Source organism: Pangasianodon hypophthalmus, chromosome 2 (assembly GCF_027358585.1).
Source record: "Pangasianodon hypophthalmus isolate fPanHyp1 chromosome 2, fPanHyp1.pri, whole genome shotgun sequence".
Classification (NCBI taxonomy): Eukaryota; Metazoa; Chordata; class Actinopteri; order Siluriformes; family Pangasiidae; genus Pangasianodon; species Pangasianodon hypophthalmus.
The window spans coordinates 22,975,659-22,993,043 of record NC_069711.1 but is presented as its reverse complement, the minus strand read 5'-3'; the positions used below and the strand labels follow the sequence as shown (position 1 = coordinate 22,993,043).

The window sequence follows — 17,385 nt, the reverse complement described above, 5'->3', positions numbered from 1 at the left end:
CCTTTCCAGCCTCTGATACTATCATTTGGTATGTCTACTGAATATATATGGACATGACATTGCATAATAAGTGTGTAACCTATTGAATGGCTTCTGTCTTCTTTAAAGAAATAGCAAGTTTGGAGGAATGTGGTCAGCAGCTGAAGAGGATCCTGGACTCCCCCAGCATGCCACAATCTAACCACCAGCTCCTGGTCTATCTGACCCGTCACCTCAGCAAAGTGACTCAGAGTGGAGGAGCTGCTCAGGCAAGTGCCAGGTTTCTGGCTCAGGCCTACATCGAGGCGGTCTTTAAACACAGCCATTTCGGGTAAGATGCATACAAAATTGAGTTGGATCTCTTCCTGGGGTTACTGCTATGGTTGTGTTTTGGGTGTATGCAGTACACTGTAGTTTTTTTCTCCACTTGTGTTGTGTTGAAGCCTATAATATGACTGAATTATCTAGATCTAGAGCTAGATATTACTTGCTCTATCATTCACCCTGTTTGTCAGACAGATGTGTTAGTACATTACGGCTCTAATGTTCTTGTGGGTTATTGACAAAGAATAATGGCATCTATGATGTCACATCCAAGAAGGTGAAGAAAACCGTTTTTGCATGTGCTAATTTAGTAAATTCAGATGTCAAAGAGATTCCCAGGAAAGTGAAACTCAAGCTTGACACCCATGAGTAATTACACATCAAGTTGTTGAAACTGTCTTAAAATTTGAGAAACAACTGATTTTTTTCAGAAATGGGCTTCCATGGATTTAATACCTGCCCTTCATTTACATACATAGTCTCTGTTCCAGAAGTGAGGTTCGTATTAATTAATCTATTTGCAAAGCCACCCTGGATTTTTCACCTTTAGGAAGAAACTCCATATTATGTGTTAACATAAGCAAACACACAAAATAGGCATGCTTCGGCAAGTTGTTGTTTTCCTAATTTTCATTTGCTTTAATGAAACATAAGTACAAAATACTGCATGGTAATTTGGCAAAAACATTTGGTTATTGATAAAGTCATTGCTTCCAGTATTTTTTTAGTTATGCTTTGGACTTTTGCACTGTGTGTATATATATATATATATATATACCGTGGCTGTGGATGGCGTCCGCGTGCTAGCAGGGACTTTCCTTTGTGCTTTTGTGTTTCTGTATTCTGCCTGTTGAAGAGGGTGTTGTGTTTTTAAGCCGTGTATCAAACCTGTAGTGGAGAAGTCTATCACTGTTGTACCCACTCTGGATTCATGGCATGATTAATGATTAAAAATTATTTGTCTAATGTCTCTCATGAAAACTGTGAAAAGTTTCTGCTGGGTTGACATTTTCACTGTTGATCTGCAGCTGCTCAAATAAAGCAATACAAACATGTATTTGATGTTTCTGTTGGGGAAAAAAAGAATGCCTTTAAAAAAATGTGTTTACAGCATGCAGTGTCATTTACACATTATTACACATGGACTCACACTCACACACACAAACATGGAAACCCTCTTAAACCCAGACAAATACACGGACATAGTTAAATTTGACATTTAAAGTCCAGTCATGCAGATGTTGAAACTTGTATTTGGTTGGCTGTTGAATCTGTAGGATGTAAGAATCCCTTGCTAGTTGAGTACAAAAGTGCTGCAGGACCTTTTTGTTGGCAAAACTGACACCTGATGTTTTCACAGTTTTGCTGTAGAAAATGATGATGTTGCATAATAACCAGAATGAGGTTGAGTATACAAAAATCTTACTGAAGCAAAAATGAGTCAAGTAAAAATAAAATCAGTTAGTCCAAATCCTTCCTTCCTTCCTTCCTTTCATACATACATACATACATTCCTTCCTTCATTCCTTCCTACCTTCTTTCCTTTCTTTCTGTCTTCCTTCCTTCCTTCTTTCCTTCCTTCTTGCCTTATCGCCTTCCTTTATTTCCTCTTTCCTACCTTCATACATACATACATACATTCCTTCCTTCCTTTGCTCTTTCCTATCTATCTACCTTCTTACATACATACATACATACATTCTTTCTCTCCTTCCTTTCTGTCTTCCTTCCTATCAACAATTAATTAAATTAGCCCACATCTTTGGTTCATAAAAGTCTTTGTTTCATAAAAGTACACACAAACTACACACTATACACACAAAATTAAATGTGAATAAACTACTCCAGTTGACACACGATCAGATTTACAATACATAATAAGACGTGCTGATGATAATAAATAAATACAATAAGTTAAAAAATGTTAGCAGTTATCATAGTCTAGTGTTGTCAAAGACCTATAATTTTAATCAAAAGCAAAATAATGAGGCAATTGTATTAGGAACTTTAATGTTAAACCTCCAGTTTTCAAGCTACCCCAACACACAGTGAGGCCAAGTTGCATTTAGCTTCATATTCACTACATATGTAAAGACACCATTTTGGATTCAGCTATAAAACAAGAAAGAAGAGTACTCCCCTTTAACCACCTAACCTTCCATCTTTATTATTCAGTTATATATACTGAAAGCATATTATCCAGGAACTACTATGAATTATTCAACAACTACAGTGAAGTAATGGGAATAGTTTGTAGTTATGACAGTGAAGAATGCAGGTCTGGATCAGCCAGTCACTCCTGGGATTTCGAGGGTTAAAATCTACTTTAATGAGTAAAATTTATCCAAAAATTGACTTAGCAGCTCAGATGGTTACACGATTACAGCATATGACAAATTTCCCATGGAAGCCACATCACTATGATGACTGTAGTAGTAACTTCTTAATTTCAGTTAGGGAAGGAACACAGTGATGAATTGCTAAGGGGCAGAAGTAGCCCTGGTGATTCAAGGCCTCGTCACATTTCATCACAATTACCTTGTAAGCAGTGACACCACATATCCTATAAAGTGCCTCGCTGCATGATAGACTTTCATACACACAGAAGGGAGTAGTGTGGGAGCTTGTTGGATCACAGCCTGCATATTGTACTCCACTAACTCCTAACTCGCCTCAGTCTTATTTGATTGTGATCTATTTCCTTGCCTCGGTGCCAAGTGAGAGTCGGGGATGGGACTTTCCTTTCTCACAGTGTCAGATCCACTTGTCCATCTTGCTTGTGAGATTAGCAGGGGGAAGGGCTGTATTATGCCTCAAACACTCCCTTTGTTTAGTCAGCACAAACAGCTGATGACTAGGGTCATGTAAGGTAATCATCACTATGAAGAAGCAGGTTTAAAATATAAGTAATAGCAGTAGTGGTGGTAGCTGTAGTTGTTGTAATTGTGGTTTGGAGTGCTTTGCATACAGAAAATTAAACAGTGGAAGGTTGGAGCAAAATGGAACGAAAAGAAGGTTAAACAACTTAGTAATGAATAACACACACCACAGACTGTATTGTGGATAGTTTCCATATAACAGCATGGTCTGAAGGGTGTTATTCCACATATACTACAGTGATTCTCGATTACAATTTTTAATTGTCATATTGCGCGTTTTAACTATTTATATTTATATTGAACATTATGGAACGTCCACGAGACAAATTGCTCTCTTACCAGCCTCTCCTGTATTGTCTCTGTTATAGTTAATGAGACAAAAAAAAAGCATAGCTTATCATTTTACAAAGAAACCGGAAAGTGTAAACTCCTCTGTCCTGAAGATGTTCTTGTGTCGGGAAAGTTTACAAAGCAGTGTTACAAAGACTTTAGACTCCTTTCCCTTGTTAAACAACACTTTTTTATACATTTATTACTAATCTCAGATTATGTGGAATGTCCACCATACAAGTCCATGTGTATAAGCTGTTACTATAGAAACAATAACATATTACAGTGAGCACATTAATATATTATTATGTTACAGCCAGAAGTACTGTCCGAGCTGTGTGGTTATATAAAATTAATCCACACCTTCTGACCAATCAGATATGAGAATTCAACTGCACTGTGGTATAAAATTAAGATAAAGTATATTAATGAACAATACAGTTCACTGGCTCTTTCCTTTGGATGAACTTTAAAAGTTTTTACTAAAACCCTACAACAGATTTCCCTTTCAGAAAAGCTCAAAGTTCAACTGAAAGCTCGTACCTTTAACCATATTATAAATCTATAAGAATTAATACAAATTATGAAAAGTATGTTTAACAATACACTCTTAAAATAAAGCTTAAAGCTGTATTCTTAAATGGTTCTTTAGTTTGTCCTTCTGGGAGAACACATTATGATTCCCTTACAGAGAGGGTTCTGAGAACACTTAAATATCCAAAACTCCCTTTAAGAACCTTTTTTAGAACCAGAAATCCGGAGTGCACGGATTAACTATACTACTTCATAAGATCAGCAAGATACGCCATTCAGAGTTTAAATTGTCATCAGTAGGACATTGTAGTCAATGTGGAGCTTTATAGGTAGTAAGAGTCGTTTAAATAACACTAGGATAATGGACTTGTTTTCTTGGTATGAATGCAGGTTCCATTGTTTTAGCTTAATGGTATTCTTAGACCTGTTTGTACTAGCATGAGAATATGTTTTCTGATGGAAACTACTAAGCTGCTTGGGATAAGAGCATCTGCCAAATGCTCTAAATGTAAATTTAATGTTAATGTTGCTGCATTCTGAACCAGCTGAACTTTATTTAAAGAGAGTCAACACCAATCTAGAGGTTATTAAAGCATTAACTAACATTTTGTATACAGTATATATCATATTTATTATTTTGGCTATGTTTTTCAAATCATAATATGCAAGTGGAGATTTTACCAACAAGGGAAACGAAAGCTACAAGGGTTCACACCAAGGTCCTTAACTGTAGCTTTCAGTTTTACTGAATAGACATTAAGTTTTAGGGTGAAATTGCCAAACCTATTACTGGCAGACTTGCTTCCCAACATTGCCATATTTTTCTTTCTCAGAATTTTAGCACTTCCCTGCATGACGTTCTGACCATAAAAATGAGTCACTGGTCTTCCAGGCAGATCAGCCACTGAATCTCAGGACGTGACTGAGTGCATTTTGTGACATGACTGAGTGTGGTGAGCTTATCCTGTGACTGTGTGTGTGTGTGTGTGTGTGTGTGTGAGTGTGTGTGCGTGCTTGTGAGAGCAATCTTGATTAAAAAAATTATGTGCAGAAGTGTCACTTCTAACATCAGCTTTGAAAGGGTTTCAAGTGGAGTTGAAAGCAGTATTTGAGGATGTGAAGGATGATCACCATGTGGGTGCTCAACAGACTCTCAACTTGTTCGGAGGCATGTGACTCTGTTCTATACCTGGGTGTTTTTTGCATGTCGAGTATCAGGATTATCCACATAATAATACAGGTGTAAATGCAGATTTAAAACAGATTTAAATCCAATCCCTCAAGTCACTTCATGAGGTCTCTCGGTCTCTCCAAGTCACATTCAACAATTTCATATATTACATCACAACACACATGGGCAGTGATATTAAGCTTGGGAGCTCACAAAAGTATTTGACTATACAATTTGTATATTTGAATTATGTACACATTGTACACTGAATGTTTATTTTCCTGTGGTGTATTTTTTGCCAGTGTTTTTTTTTTTCTTTGTTTTGAACATGCTAAGTGTAAGATTTGCCTTTAAAAGCAGATAATTTGACATTAATGGTTACAGTTTTACAGTCCTGAATACAAATCTCAAAAATTTAAAAATTCAAATCAAAGCATTTAATTTTCCCAGGGAATCCTGCTTGCTTCCCCTTTGGCCTAATTTACATAAAAGTTGTATTTTTGAGATTTGAATTTTTGATCATTTCAAATTATTATGTTTAAAGGCGAATACTACCCTTAGCACGTTCAAAACAAAGAAATAACATCGGCAAAATGTAAATTTATTAAAATACACCACAGAAAAAAAGAATTTGTATATAATTCAAATATGCAAAATTCATATTCATATACTTTTGTCGGCTTCCAAGGTTCATAGGGTGAATGAAGTTGGTGCAGTTAAGGAAATTATAAATGACAGACAATATTGTGATTTTTGTTACAGCAACTGTAAAAAACTGTTAAAACAACTAGAAACTATGAACAACAGGAAGTTGGTGGTTGATTATACTGAGCTGATTTGCATAATAATGTGTGATAGACCAATTTAGCTAACCAAAGTGGCATTTGAACACAATTATAAAAAAAAAAATGCTTGTGGTCAGGATCCAATCCACATACAAGATCATGGGTCTGTGTATCAATTGTCTTGCAGTTAATATGTTAATATGCTACTTTTGAGCTCACACAATGACTCTCGTTCTTCTGAGGTTTTTTTTTGTCCTCTTTTGTATCCAGTGCGGATGTGAACCCTGATCATCACGTGAAGATTTTGGAATCCCTCATCGTCGTGGGAGGCCTGACTGAGATGCAAGCTGCCCCAGGTAGGCAAGATCTCCATTTTGTTCTGATATATGAATCCAAAGCATGAGGAGGTTCTGGCTCTTAGTTATCAGTTTCCTGCTCTAGCTCTTTTTTTAAGCAAATGTGCACCACAGCATATTTTCCTAGCTGAGGTCACTTATTTGATAATAATTTCTCTTCAGTAATTGCAATTGTTAGCGTCAATGTAGACGGTATCTGTCTCTCTGTTGGAAGTGATTAAGTTGTTCCTAAATAAAGTTAGCAAAATGCGAGTGTGTGTCTTGGTGACTGATGAAGGGTGCTGAGGGGCCAACGAATGTTTGTGGATAGATGGCAACAGAAGAGAGCAAGGAGCAAACGAGCAGGAGATGATCCTCCTGTCCAACGACTGACTAGGACTCCTCTGAGGCCTGGCAGCAGTGTGCAGCAATGAATCTTGATTTCCTGTCAGGGATTTTTTGGCAGCCCAGGCTCCCTCCGTGGTCTGTTTTGTGGTTTAATGAAAGGAGTTTGACTCGGTGCCTGATACAGTTCTTCAGCTAAAGTTTATTTAACTTATGTATTTCTCACAGAGAGAGAATGGCCAGGCTCCTCCTTCAAAGGCTGTAATCTTGAGTTAAAACAGTTATGGTCATTGAACCTCTGGAGTTAGTAGTGCTAAATGAATATAAACACACAGGTTTATGTTTTTCTGGCTTTAGTTTGGAGGTGGACCTAAACTTGAAGTAGCTTTTTAATAGTTTGATTGAAAGAAACAAAACACAACAGGGTATGCTATTAGAGGAAAACAATCAAAGATGGCTGGAGTTACTGTTACCACCCCAAAGTTGATTATTTTTACTATAACCATGTTATAGGCAAAGTCTTTTATTCCTCTTGTACCACAGCAATTTGCCAATGATTAAACAGTTTAAAAATAATTAAAGAATGCCAAGTTGTACTTTTTATCCATTTATTTACATTTAATGTTGTGGAACATCTGTGAAATGTTAGTTCCTGTTATCGCTTATTTTAAACACTTTTAAACCTTACCACCCACTCTTTTATTTATTTATTTTTCTCAATTTATTAATCTCTGGAGACTCTTTCCAAAAATGAATAAATAATAAATGTTTCTTTACAGAAAACTTTATTAACATTAGATTATATGAAGTGTCCAACATACAAGTTCCTGTGAATTAGCTGTTACTGTAGAAATAATAAGACCAAGCACATCGATATGAATTTTGCAGTTGGCACCACTCTCTTATATAGAAAATGAATCAACATCTTTTAACCAGTCAGAATTGAGAATTCAGCAGCGCGCTGGTACACATTTAGCATAATATGGATTTCTAGTATAAAAAGGGATAGATGACATAGAGGAAAGGTATTAGTTAGAGTGTGCAGCCAAGCAGTGCTTTCTGAATAACAGCCAATATATCATGAATATATTAAACAAAAATGAACAAAAAGCTGACGAATGCGTATTCTAATTCAAACAAGCTTTTTTATATTACACTCTATATATATATATATATATATATATATATATATATATATATATATATATACACATACATATATATAAAGAGAGAGAGCGAGAGAGAGAAAGAGAATTGGGTTGGTTTGAGTATTTTAGAAACTACTGGTCTCCTGGGATTTTCACAAACGACTGGAGTGACAGCAGAAGAACCTGATGTGATCTTCTTCATTGTAGCCCACCCACCTCAAAGTTTGATGTGTTGTGCATTCTGAGATGCTTTTCTGCTCACCACAGGTGTAAAGAGTGCTTATTTGAGTTACTATAGACTTCCTGTCAGCTCAGATTGGTCTGGTCATTCTCCTCTGTTCTGTCTCATAAACAAGCTGTTTCAGCCTACAGACTTTCCACACACAAGAAGTTTTTGTTTTTCACACCATTCTGTGTAAACTCTGTGTGAAATTCCCAGGAGATCAGCAGTTTCTGAAATAGTCAAACCAGCCCGTCTGGCACCAACAATCATGCCATGGTTAAAGTCACAGAGATTACATTTTTCCCCATTCTGATGGTTGATGTGAACAGTAACTGATGCTCTTGACCTGTATCTGCATGATTTTATGCACTGTGCTGCAGCCACATGATTGGCTGACTTGATAACTGAATAAATTAGCAGGTGTACGGGTGTTCCTATTAAAGTGGAGTGTGTGTGTGTGTGTGTGTGTGTGTATATATATATATATATATATATATATATATATATATATATATATATATATATATATACACACACACACACACACACACGCACACACACTTTTGTTAAGCACCTGGTTAGCATGGGTGTTACTGTCAAAGTTTGTGTGTGCGTATGTGTGGGTTTATTTACATATGAGTCTATAAGTTCACGAGCAAAATAAACTTTATGACTTTATGGATAACAAAAAATTTTGCCAGATTTATGGGCTGCAGTGCTGGTGTTGAGGGGTCATCTTTAGGATTGGGGTGGTGGTGTATTTACATCTCCAAATGTTTGGCATCTGGGTGTGGATTAACCTCCCCGAACACTGAGCATTCATGATCCAGCACGGATGGCTTTGATTAAGGTTCGCCATGTGTGTTGTGTGCACCAAGCATGAGGTCAGGGTCATGTGTAAACAGCAGGCCTTCCTTCAAGAAGTTCGAGGTTATTTAGAGGTCATACAAAGGCTCACAGTGTGCCCAGGACTCCGCTGCCCTAACACAACCCAGCCTACGAGGAGGCACCACACCGGGGAAATGCCGTATTTTCTTTGTGCGTGTGTCGAACTCTGGCACTTGACATTCATGACTCACTTTCAGCCCAGCGCAGGCAGTCAATCTGTCAGCTATTAGGCACACAAAATACTCCCCCACCTTCCAGTGTGCACACACACGCAAATACATGAGGAAATAAAACAACCCATCCATTCACATTACAGCAACTCATTTATTTCCCAAATAATTTTCTTATTTTCCCGTCGTGGAGGCACGCAATGCTGTGCCCTCAAATGCCTGGCTGCTTCCATGCCTCTAACCCCAGACTTGGCCTCTAATGGGTTACAGCTTGGTACGGTTTGTTGGTGAAATATTGGGTTTAAAGAGCAATCTTTGGGGGTTGTTTTAGACTCGCCTCCTCTCAGATGACTGCGCCTGTCAAAGGATGATGGATTCATTAAGTGTGTGTGTGTGTGTGTATGAGTATGAGAGAGAGAGAGAGAGAGAGACCATTTATATCATGTACAGACAAATTACATGACAAGATGTGTGACATAGCACCTCTGGTCTATAAGATTGTGAACAGATGTGTAAAGTAGCCTAGCATGATGTGTTCTATTCACACACATAGCAATAATGTGCAATTAAATCATTTTAAGTAAAAACAGACAAAAAGAGGGGTGAATTGTTATCGTTCTGTGATATCAGTTCATATAAGTGATGTTAAGTTATATTTCACATTTGTTACATCAGTATGTTCACTTAAGTAACTTTTTAGTTGATTTATACTTGTAAGAGTGCTTTAAATCATGTTACATGAAAATTTGGTTAGTAGTTGGTGCTAACTGTAATTATATCGTAATTACATTTTATCAAATGTTGACTTTTTTTAGTGATTCACCGACACATCCGAGATACATGTCCATATTCATGACAGTGTTGTCTCATTTCCACGTTCATCCTTCCTTTACATCATTCATATGAAAGACAAGTATTTGCCCAGTCATTCGCTAGGTTGTACTCCTCATCCGCATTTTCCTGCATCCTAGCAGCAGTGTTCAGACATCTTTGACAATTTGAACGTTAAGTTTGTCATATGTTTTCCTTCCCAAAAAGCATGAATGCACCACTATAGAGAAGTATATGTAGTGTATAGTGAGGCAGCCATTTTGAATTCGATCTAAGTGTGTGTTGAAGCCGCTTAGCTAATGAAACATTAAATGTATTTCTGTATGAAAATGAACAGTTTAAGGTTGTTTTTTTTTAATTCTTGAAGTAATTCTTTAAAATGAAAGGTATATAGTTTTGAGCTAATGAGGGAAAAATTTTAAGGAAATGATCCAATTCCCACTTTCATTTGTTTATACTAAATGACATACTATAGCAGTACTGCTAATGTTCACGTTTTTAACTTCAGGAGTGAAAAGAAGAGAGGCTGGTGAGAGAATGACTTGTTATAGCTGTTAAAATGTAAATGATAACAGGAACTAACTTGTTTTGTAACTATAAAAGTAACTATAAACAGATAAAAAAAGAATGACTTCCCATGCTTTAATTAATAATTTGCGATCATTGGAAAGTTGCTGTGGTGTAAGTGGAATAAAACATTTATAGAAGGTAACAGTAACTATGCTTTGTGTTGGCCTACATCACAACACTCTGGTGTTGATTACTTTCCTATAACAGCACATCCCATCATGTATTATTCCTTATTTATTCATTTGACACTCTTACTCAAGTAATTGCTTGGATTGACTACTTTTATGTGAGTCATTAATTACTGTAAGTAACAGTACATTTTTTGGCTTCTGTACCCTATCATGTACAGCAGCAGAAGTGTGTGTGTTTGTGTGTGTGTGTATGTGTGTGTGTGCGCATGCGTGGGGCTGCAGTCCTGCGGCCAATAGATTTGGTGTGGTGAAAATTGACTTCTGAATTTGGGGTCAGTTAAAGGCCACAACTTTCTCTCTCTCGCTCTCTCTCTCGCTCATGCTCTTTCTCTCTCTCTCTCTCGTTCTCTCTCTCTCCAGTGTGCACTCTGTTTATGCCCTGTCATCTTACCACAAACTGCCCTCATTGTCCCAAAGCCCTGAATTTAACCTGCTCACATGCAACCATTAAACATGACTCTCTCTCTCTCTCTCTCTCTCTCTCTCTCTCTCTCTCCCTCCCTCTCTCTCTCAAACACACACACACACGCATGGGGCCTCCAGGGGGCCAGGGCGTGACCTCCTGGAATTCCCCACTAGCTGACCCCATGTCCTCGCTGACCCGGTGAAAATGACCACTGCTGTCCACTCAGCTGCTTGCAATCACATGCTTCAGTCTACCATGTAATAATCTTGTAACTGCCCTGACTATAGCCTTTGTTCTGCAGCCATGTTTTGCCTTCCAACCCTTCATCCTTTCTCTCCATGCAGAGCCATTTGTATAGTATGATCTCACATTTGAGGCTGTCCAAACAGAAAACCATGTAGTGTAAGATCAGGTTGGTGATTTTTTTTAAGTGAGTATACTTCTAGGAATATTTGTTGAAGTTTTCTTCACTTTCTGGCAGATTCAATAACATATGATGTGGACCACCAACATTTAGCCAATCAGACATGACGTTACCTAGCCTGTCAGTTCAGAAACTTATATTGTGTGTGAGATAAATTGCTAGCCACAAACATGTAATATGATAAAGATTCAAAATATACACATTGAAGCTTTCAGGCATTCTAGCCTAGGCAGTGTGTGTATGCGTTATGAAGAGAGCGGTGTGATAGGAAGGGTTGTCCAACAAACTTACTGACTACACCACTTTATTCACAAATCATGGACAAATCGTAAATTTATTAGCTCCAATGAGCTGCCCAGTACCATGCTTTGGTGGACCGTAAACTTATTTGACTAGGCTAACAGATGGTAGCAAATATGATGTAATAAGTCATGGCCAGCTAGTTAGTTAGTTAAATGCATTAATTAATCTTCTAATAATAGATCTTCTAATGTAGCACATTCTGCTGCCGTCCTCGATAAAATGGTAGCAAGTCATTCTGTTCTTGCATCATACATAAAAATATTATTATATTAGTCTGGCGAGCATCTTCATGTTCTCTCAGTGTGTTTAGCTGCGTGTTGTGCTAACAAGAAAGTTGTATGATGGCTTAAAGCTTGACTTTACTGTGCTGGGTTTCATCAGTTTGACCGCATACCTGTGTGTTTCATATACCTGCATCTCATAGCTGATGTGTGTAGCAGGGCTGTAAGACTTATCTCAGTCTTGACATTGGCCTTGGTTTTGATCTTGGCCAAGTGTTTGTGAAAATACTGAATGATGGTTTTCAGTCTCAAACTTGACTTTGTCTTGCTTTTCATTTGGACTTGATCTTTGACTTGGCCCTGACCCCCTTAAGACACAGTCTTAACTAGATCTCATCTAGTCCTGGTCTTGGACTTGTCTCGGACTTGATAATGGTGGTCTTTACTACCGCGCTAGTGCGTAGTGCAGCAAGCAGTGGGATTCAGAATTGGTAGTGTACAGTATAGTTATAGTTTCTATGTGCATAACACCATTGTGAAGTGTATTATATTTTTAACACACATAATTAAAACTTTTGTTATGCAAAAGTCAATAAGTAGTACAATTTTTTCTTTTTCTGGTTGTTGAACTTACTTGTCCACTGAGCAGCTACAATAAGTCTAAACATGAAATTTGTTACTGATTTGTCCATCACTTCTTAAAGAAGGAGTGATAGAGTCCAGGCTGCAGTGTTTGTTGCGTACTGGAAATCTGACCACCACTTTGAATTCTATCAGCTTTTCTAAGTGAAGCAAATATTTTGGATTTTAACCTTCAGTACTGTCATTGAAAATCAAATTATCCCATTACCCTGATCAGACTTGAAATGAGTTATTGATGAATGGATTACCATAACATGGATTTTTCATCTGCTGTCCAGAATCATAGCCAAAAACAATGTGGAACTATATCCCTTGCCTGAACTGATCCATGCCTGAATATAACCAATCCATTTTATGGATGAAGTCATCTTCACTAGTCTCAGCTATCCTGCAGTGATGTCTGAATTTAGTGCAGCTCTCCTGTGGAACTTAGGAGAGCCAAAAAAAACAAAACAATCAATTGTGCCAATCAAGGGCAGAGAGAGAAGGTAGCAAATCCTGTATTAAAAATGACTGGGTCATGTTTGGAAAGATCTGCCTTTCTCCTAATATGGGATGGAGGACTGACTCTATAACCATTGCTGTTTGTTCAGGCACTAGCATCGTCTGTAAATCGACACTGAAGGTGACGTAAGGGACTGTCAGTTATGTGCTGTACACATCGTCATGTGCTGTCCCTCTTTGAACCACAAGTAGAGTGCTTTAGGGACCACAAATGATGCCAGGAAATCCTTGAGGAATAGCTGAGAATGTAACAATAAAACCTGATCCTAAATGGACCACCGGGGGTATTACGTAATTAAGAGTGCTAATCTAATCTCAGCCACTGTCTACTCAAAAGCAAGACAAAAGATCTCCTATGATCCTAAATCAACATCTATCCTGTCCTGCGTCAGCTTTTCAGCTTTCATTTCCCTTCTACTGAAGGAAAACTATCTCGATTCCTGATGGAACGTGTCATGACATTTGTTATTTCAAGTACCTTTTCCCTCTGCTCCAAAAAAGACCCTTTCAGATGATATTAACGTCAAGCTTCCTGCATGCTCTGTAAACTGATGCAAGCTTTTTATTTTGTATCATACTCAACTCTAGTCTACAGGAATGGTTGTATTTTTCAGACACAAAAATACAATATAGCACTGTGCAAAAGTCTTAGGCACCCTATTTTTGTTTAGTACAAACTTTGTTATAGATTTTTATTTTATGACTTCTACATTATTGATTCAGTACCAAAACATTTTAGATTTCCAAACATTAGTTTTCCAGCACAAAATTAAATGTTACAGAAAAATGTTTGTAAGTCAGTAAAGAAAGCAGCATATTACATAAGAGACCACTTTTCAGACAAAAAACATAATGAAGGTTTCTGGGTTTTGCTGCAAAAATAAGAAGCAAGTGTGACAGTCAAAGTCTCCAGAAGAACTGTGGCTGCTTCTGCAAGATGCTCAGTAACACTTACAGCTCATTTCCTTATAAAACTGCACAGATTGAGACTACTTTTTTTTTTTTTTTAAAGCGAAGGATCGTCACACCAAATATTGACTTTGTTTCATTTGTTACTGTTTACAGCTCTTTATAGTATTTTTTAATGTAGAAACATTTAGTTTCATTATTTTTGAAGGCATCTTTGCTCTACAGCATTTGCATGTGCCTAAGACTTTTGCACAGTACTGTGTGTGTATATATATATTACCGGTGTTATAAATGAAGGGACAATGTAATATGTATAGTATATGTTATGCATAGGTCTTTAGTGAAGAGCATTCAGAAAAAGCTTTCAGGTTAATGCAAAAGTTTGTGCACCCTTATGGCAAAATGGCAAAATGACATATTTGAATTTAGATGATGCTCAATAATTTGCATAACAGAGTCTTCCTAAAGTGTTTAGTGTGTATTAAGACAAATAATAATTGAATTATATATCCAGTTATGTACTAATACAGATCATAATGAATGAAGCTTAACGAATAGTGAATAAGCCATGTACAAGTGTCTTATCTGAATTTCACTGAACAAAGAACAAATCCATAATTAACCCTTAATATGTGTTTCTTAAGATAAAGTTTTACACCTTTATCCTGATCAAGGTTGCCTTTGATCTGAAGCCTATCCTGGTAACACTAGGCGTGAAGCGGGAATACACACGAGTCCATCAAAGAGGCACCATACATACACACATCTACACACTCCTTAACAACTAGAGGCAATTTAGTGTAGCCAGTATGCCTACCTGCATGTTTTTGAGAGGTGGAAGAAACTAGAGAACCCGGGGGAACCCAGGACATAGGGAGAACACGTGAAACTCCACAAAGACATATATGAGTTCCACTCTCCCATTCCTCCTGATGTGTCTGTTATATTCTATGAAGATATCATACACTGCATTCAGGTGTGCTTTCAGGAGACCGAGAGGGTCATGGTTAAACCTTTGTTTTTTTGGGTATTTTTCAGTTTATTTTTATACACCCACTTGTTAATTTTTATACACCAACCACTTTTTTTTTTTTTTTTTTTTTTTTTTATTGTGAAACATGGGTACGTTAGGGAAAAGTATAGGGGATGCAAACATTTGCACTCGAACAATAAATAACTGTAATTTACAGTAATTTAAAAGCAATGCATTAAATATAACACATAAATGGTTATATTTTAACACATTTACGCCATTTGGCAGATGCCTTTGTCCAGAGGGTCTTACATTTATCACATTTGTAGAACTGAGTTGAGGGTTAAGAGCCTTGCTCAGGGGACTGGCAGTGGCAGCTTGGCGGTGCTGGGAATTGAAGTCTCGCCCTTCCGATCAGAAGTCCAATGTCGTAGCCACTGAGCTATGCACATTGTTCAGTAACTACAGTAAAACTAATAAGAAATTTTATGCAAAATATGTAAAAGTATGGGTAATTTTAGGGGTTAACACACCTGTGTGTTCAGTTAAGAACAATGTTTTCTGTGTGTGTCATCACAGGCAGTGTGCCAACAAGTGTTTCATAAAGAAAATGAGGGAAAATTAAACAATTGGTACAAATTAATTCTTAATATCTAGTCAGTTATATTATACAGTGAGTAACAAAGGAGTTATAAAAGTACATTATTGTATCATGACATTGAAATTATATTGTCCTATTGCCCAGCTCTAGTCCAGACATCTTTTCTGATTCTGCCATTTCTTCCTTAAAGAGATACCAATCACATTAAGGTTTTCCTCAGCTGCACTTTTAAACACATTAATCTTCCATTAAGTATACCCAGGCTGCTCTTAGCATGAGGCAAACAAAGCTCTGATTAGTATGACGTGGCTGATCTTAAGACAATTAACTGGATTTAGAGCTGCTGATAAGGTGATTCAAAGTAAATTTGGCAGAAGCTAGCGTATGACGAGGTTCTACAGACTCGATATTAGTTTACACAATGAAATCCTGCCTTTCACTGTGGATTTTTATCATGTTACATCATGTCACTTCTCTGATTTACTCAAGGGAACTACACTAGAGCTTGTGACTGGTTAACAAACTAGCTATAGTAATATAGCAAATTATACTAGAGGACATAATGGAAAGCTCTAATTACAAGTTCAAAGGTTCTAAGTTCTAAGGTAATTGAACAGTAGATAAGTTCTTTAGAAGTAATTTCTTTGTTAGTTTATTAGTCCTAACTCAATGTGGAGTATAGGTAAATCTCACAAAGGTCTGCACCAGTTTCAGCCAGATTTTGTCAACATAGTTGATCATGATCGAATATTATCTGTAATATTATATAATATTATATAATATCTTAATATCTGTAGTTTCATACTACATACATGGCAATGTTTTAAAAAATCTCCCCAACCCTGTGATATATATTGATATATATATATATATATATATACAGTCAGGTCCAGAAGTATTTGGACAATGACAGAGTTTTGTGATTTTGCCTTTATACACCACCACAATGAATTTGAACTAAAAAAATCAAGATGTGATCAAAGTGTAGACTTTCAGCTTTATTTTAAGAGGTTCCACAAAAATATGGCATTTACCATTTAGGAATTACAGCCATTTTAAGCAAAGTACTTCCATTTTCAGGGACTCAAAGGTATTTGGACAATTGACTGACAGGTTAATTGACCAGGTGCGGTCCGTTCCCTCATTACTTCAAGATAAATGAAGCAGATAAAAGCTCTGGAGTTGATATCAGGTATTGAGTTGGCATGTGGCAGCTGTTCGACTGGAGCTGCCAATATTAAGGCCAAGGAGATCTCAATGCAAGTGAAGTAGGCCATCATTAGGCTGAAAAAACAACATAAATCTATAAGAGAGATAGCAAAAACCTTAGTTGTGGCCAAATCAACAGTTGGGTACATTCTTAAAAAGAAAGAAAGCACTGGTGAGCTCAACAACATTGAAAGGCCTGGAAGACCACAGAAGGCAACTAAAGTGGATGATCGCAGAATCCTTTCCTTGGTGAAGAAAAACCCCTTCACAACATCAACAGAAGTCAAGAATACTCTGGAGAAGGTAGGTGTGTCATTGTCAAAATCTACAGTCAAGCGACGCCTTCATCAATGTAAATACAGAGAGTTTACAACAAGGTGCAAAATCACTGGTAACACTCAAGAACAGGAAAGCCAGATTAGACTTTGCCAGAAAACATCTAAAAAAGCCTCCCATGTTCTGGAATAAGATTCTTTGGACTGATGAAACC

The 17,385-nt window shown here is 37.1% G+C and overlaps 1 protein-coding gene across 2 annotated transcripts in view; it reads left to right on the top strand.

Moving 5' to 3' along the window:
- The window catches only part of pik3r3b (phosphoinositide-3-kinase, regulatory subunit 3b (gamma)), a 191,104-nt gene that overhangs the window by 87,056 nt on the left and 86,663 nt on the right, over nt 1-17,385 (top strand). For both annotated transcript variants that reach the window (XM_026933188.3, XM_053230320.1), the window contains 2 exons: nt 109-310; nt 6,273-6,358. In XM_026933188.3, coding sequence (XP_026788989.1) covers nt 109-310; nt 6,273-6,358 — 288 coding nt within the window. The remainder of the gene's footprint in view (nt 1-108; nt 311-6,272; nt 6,359-17,385) is intronic.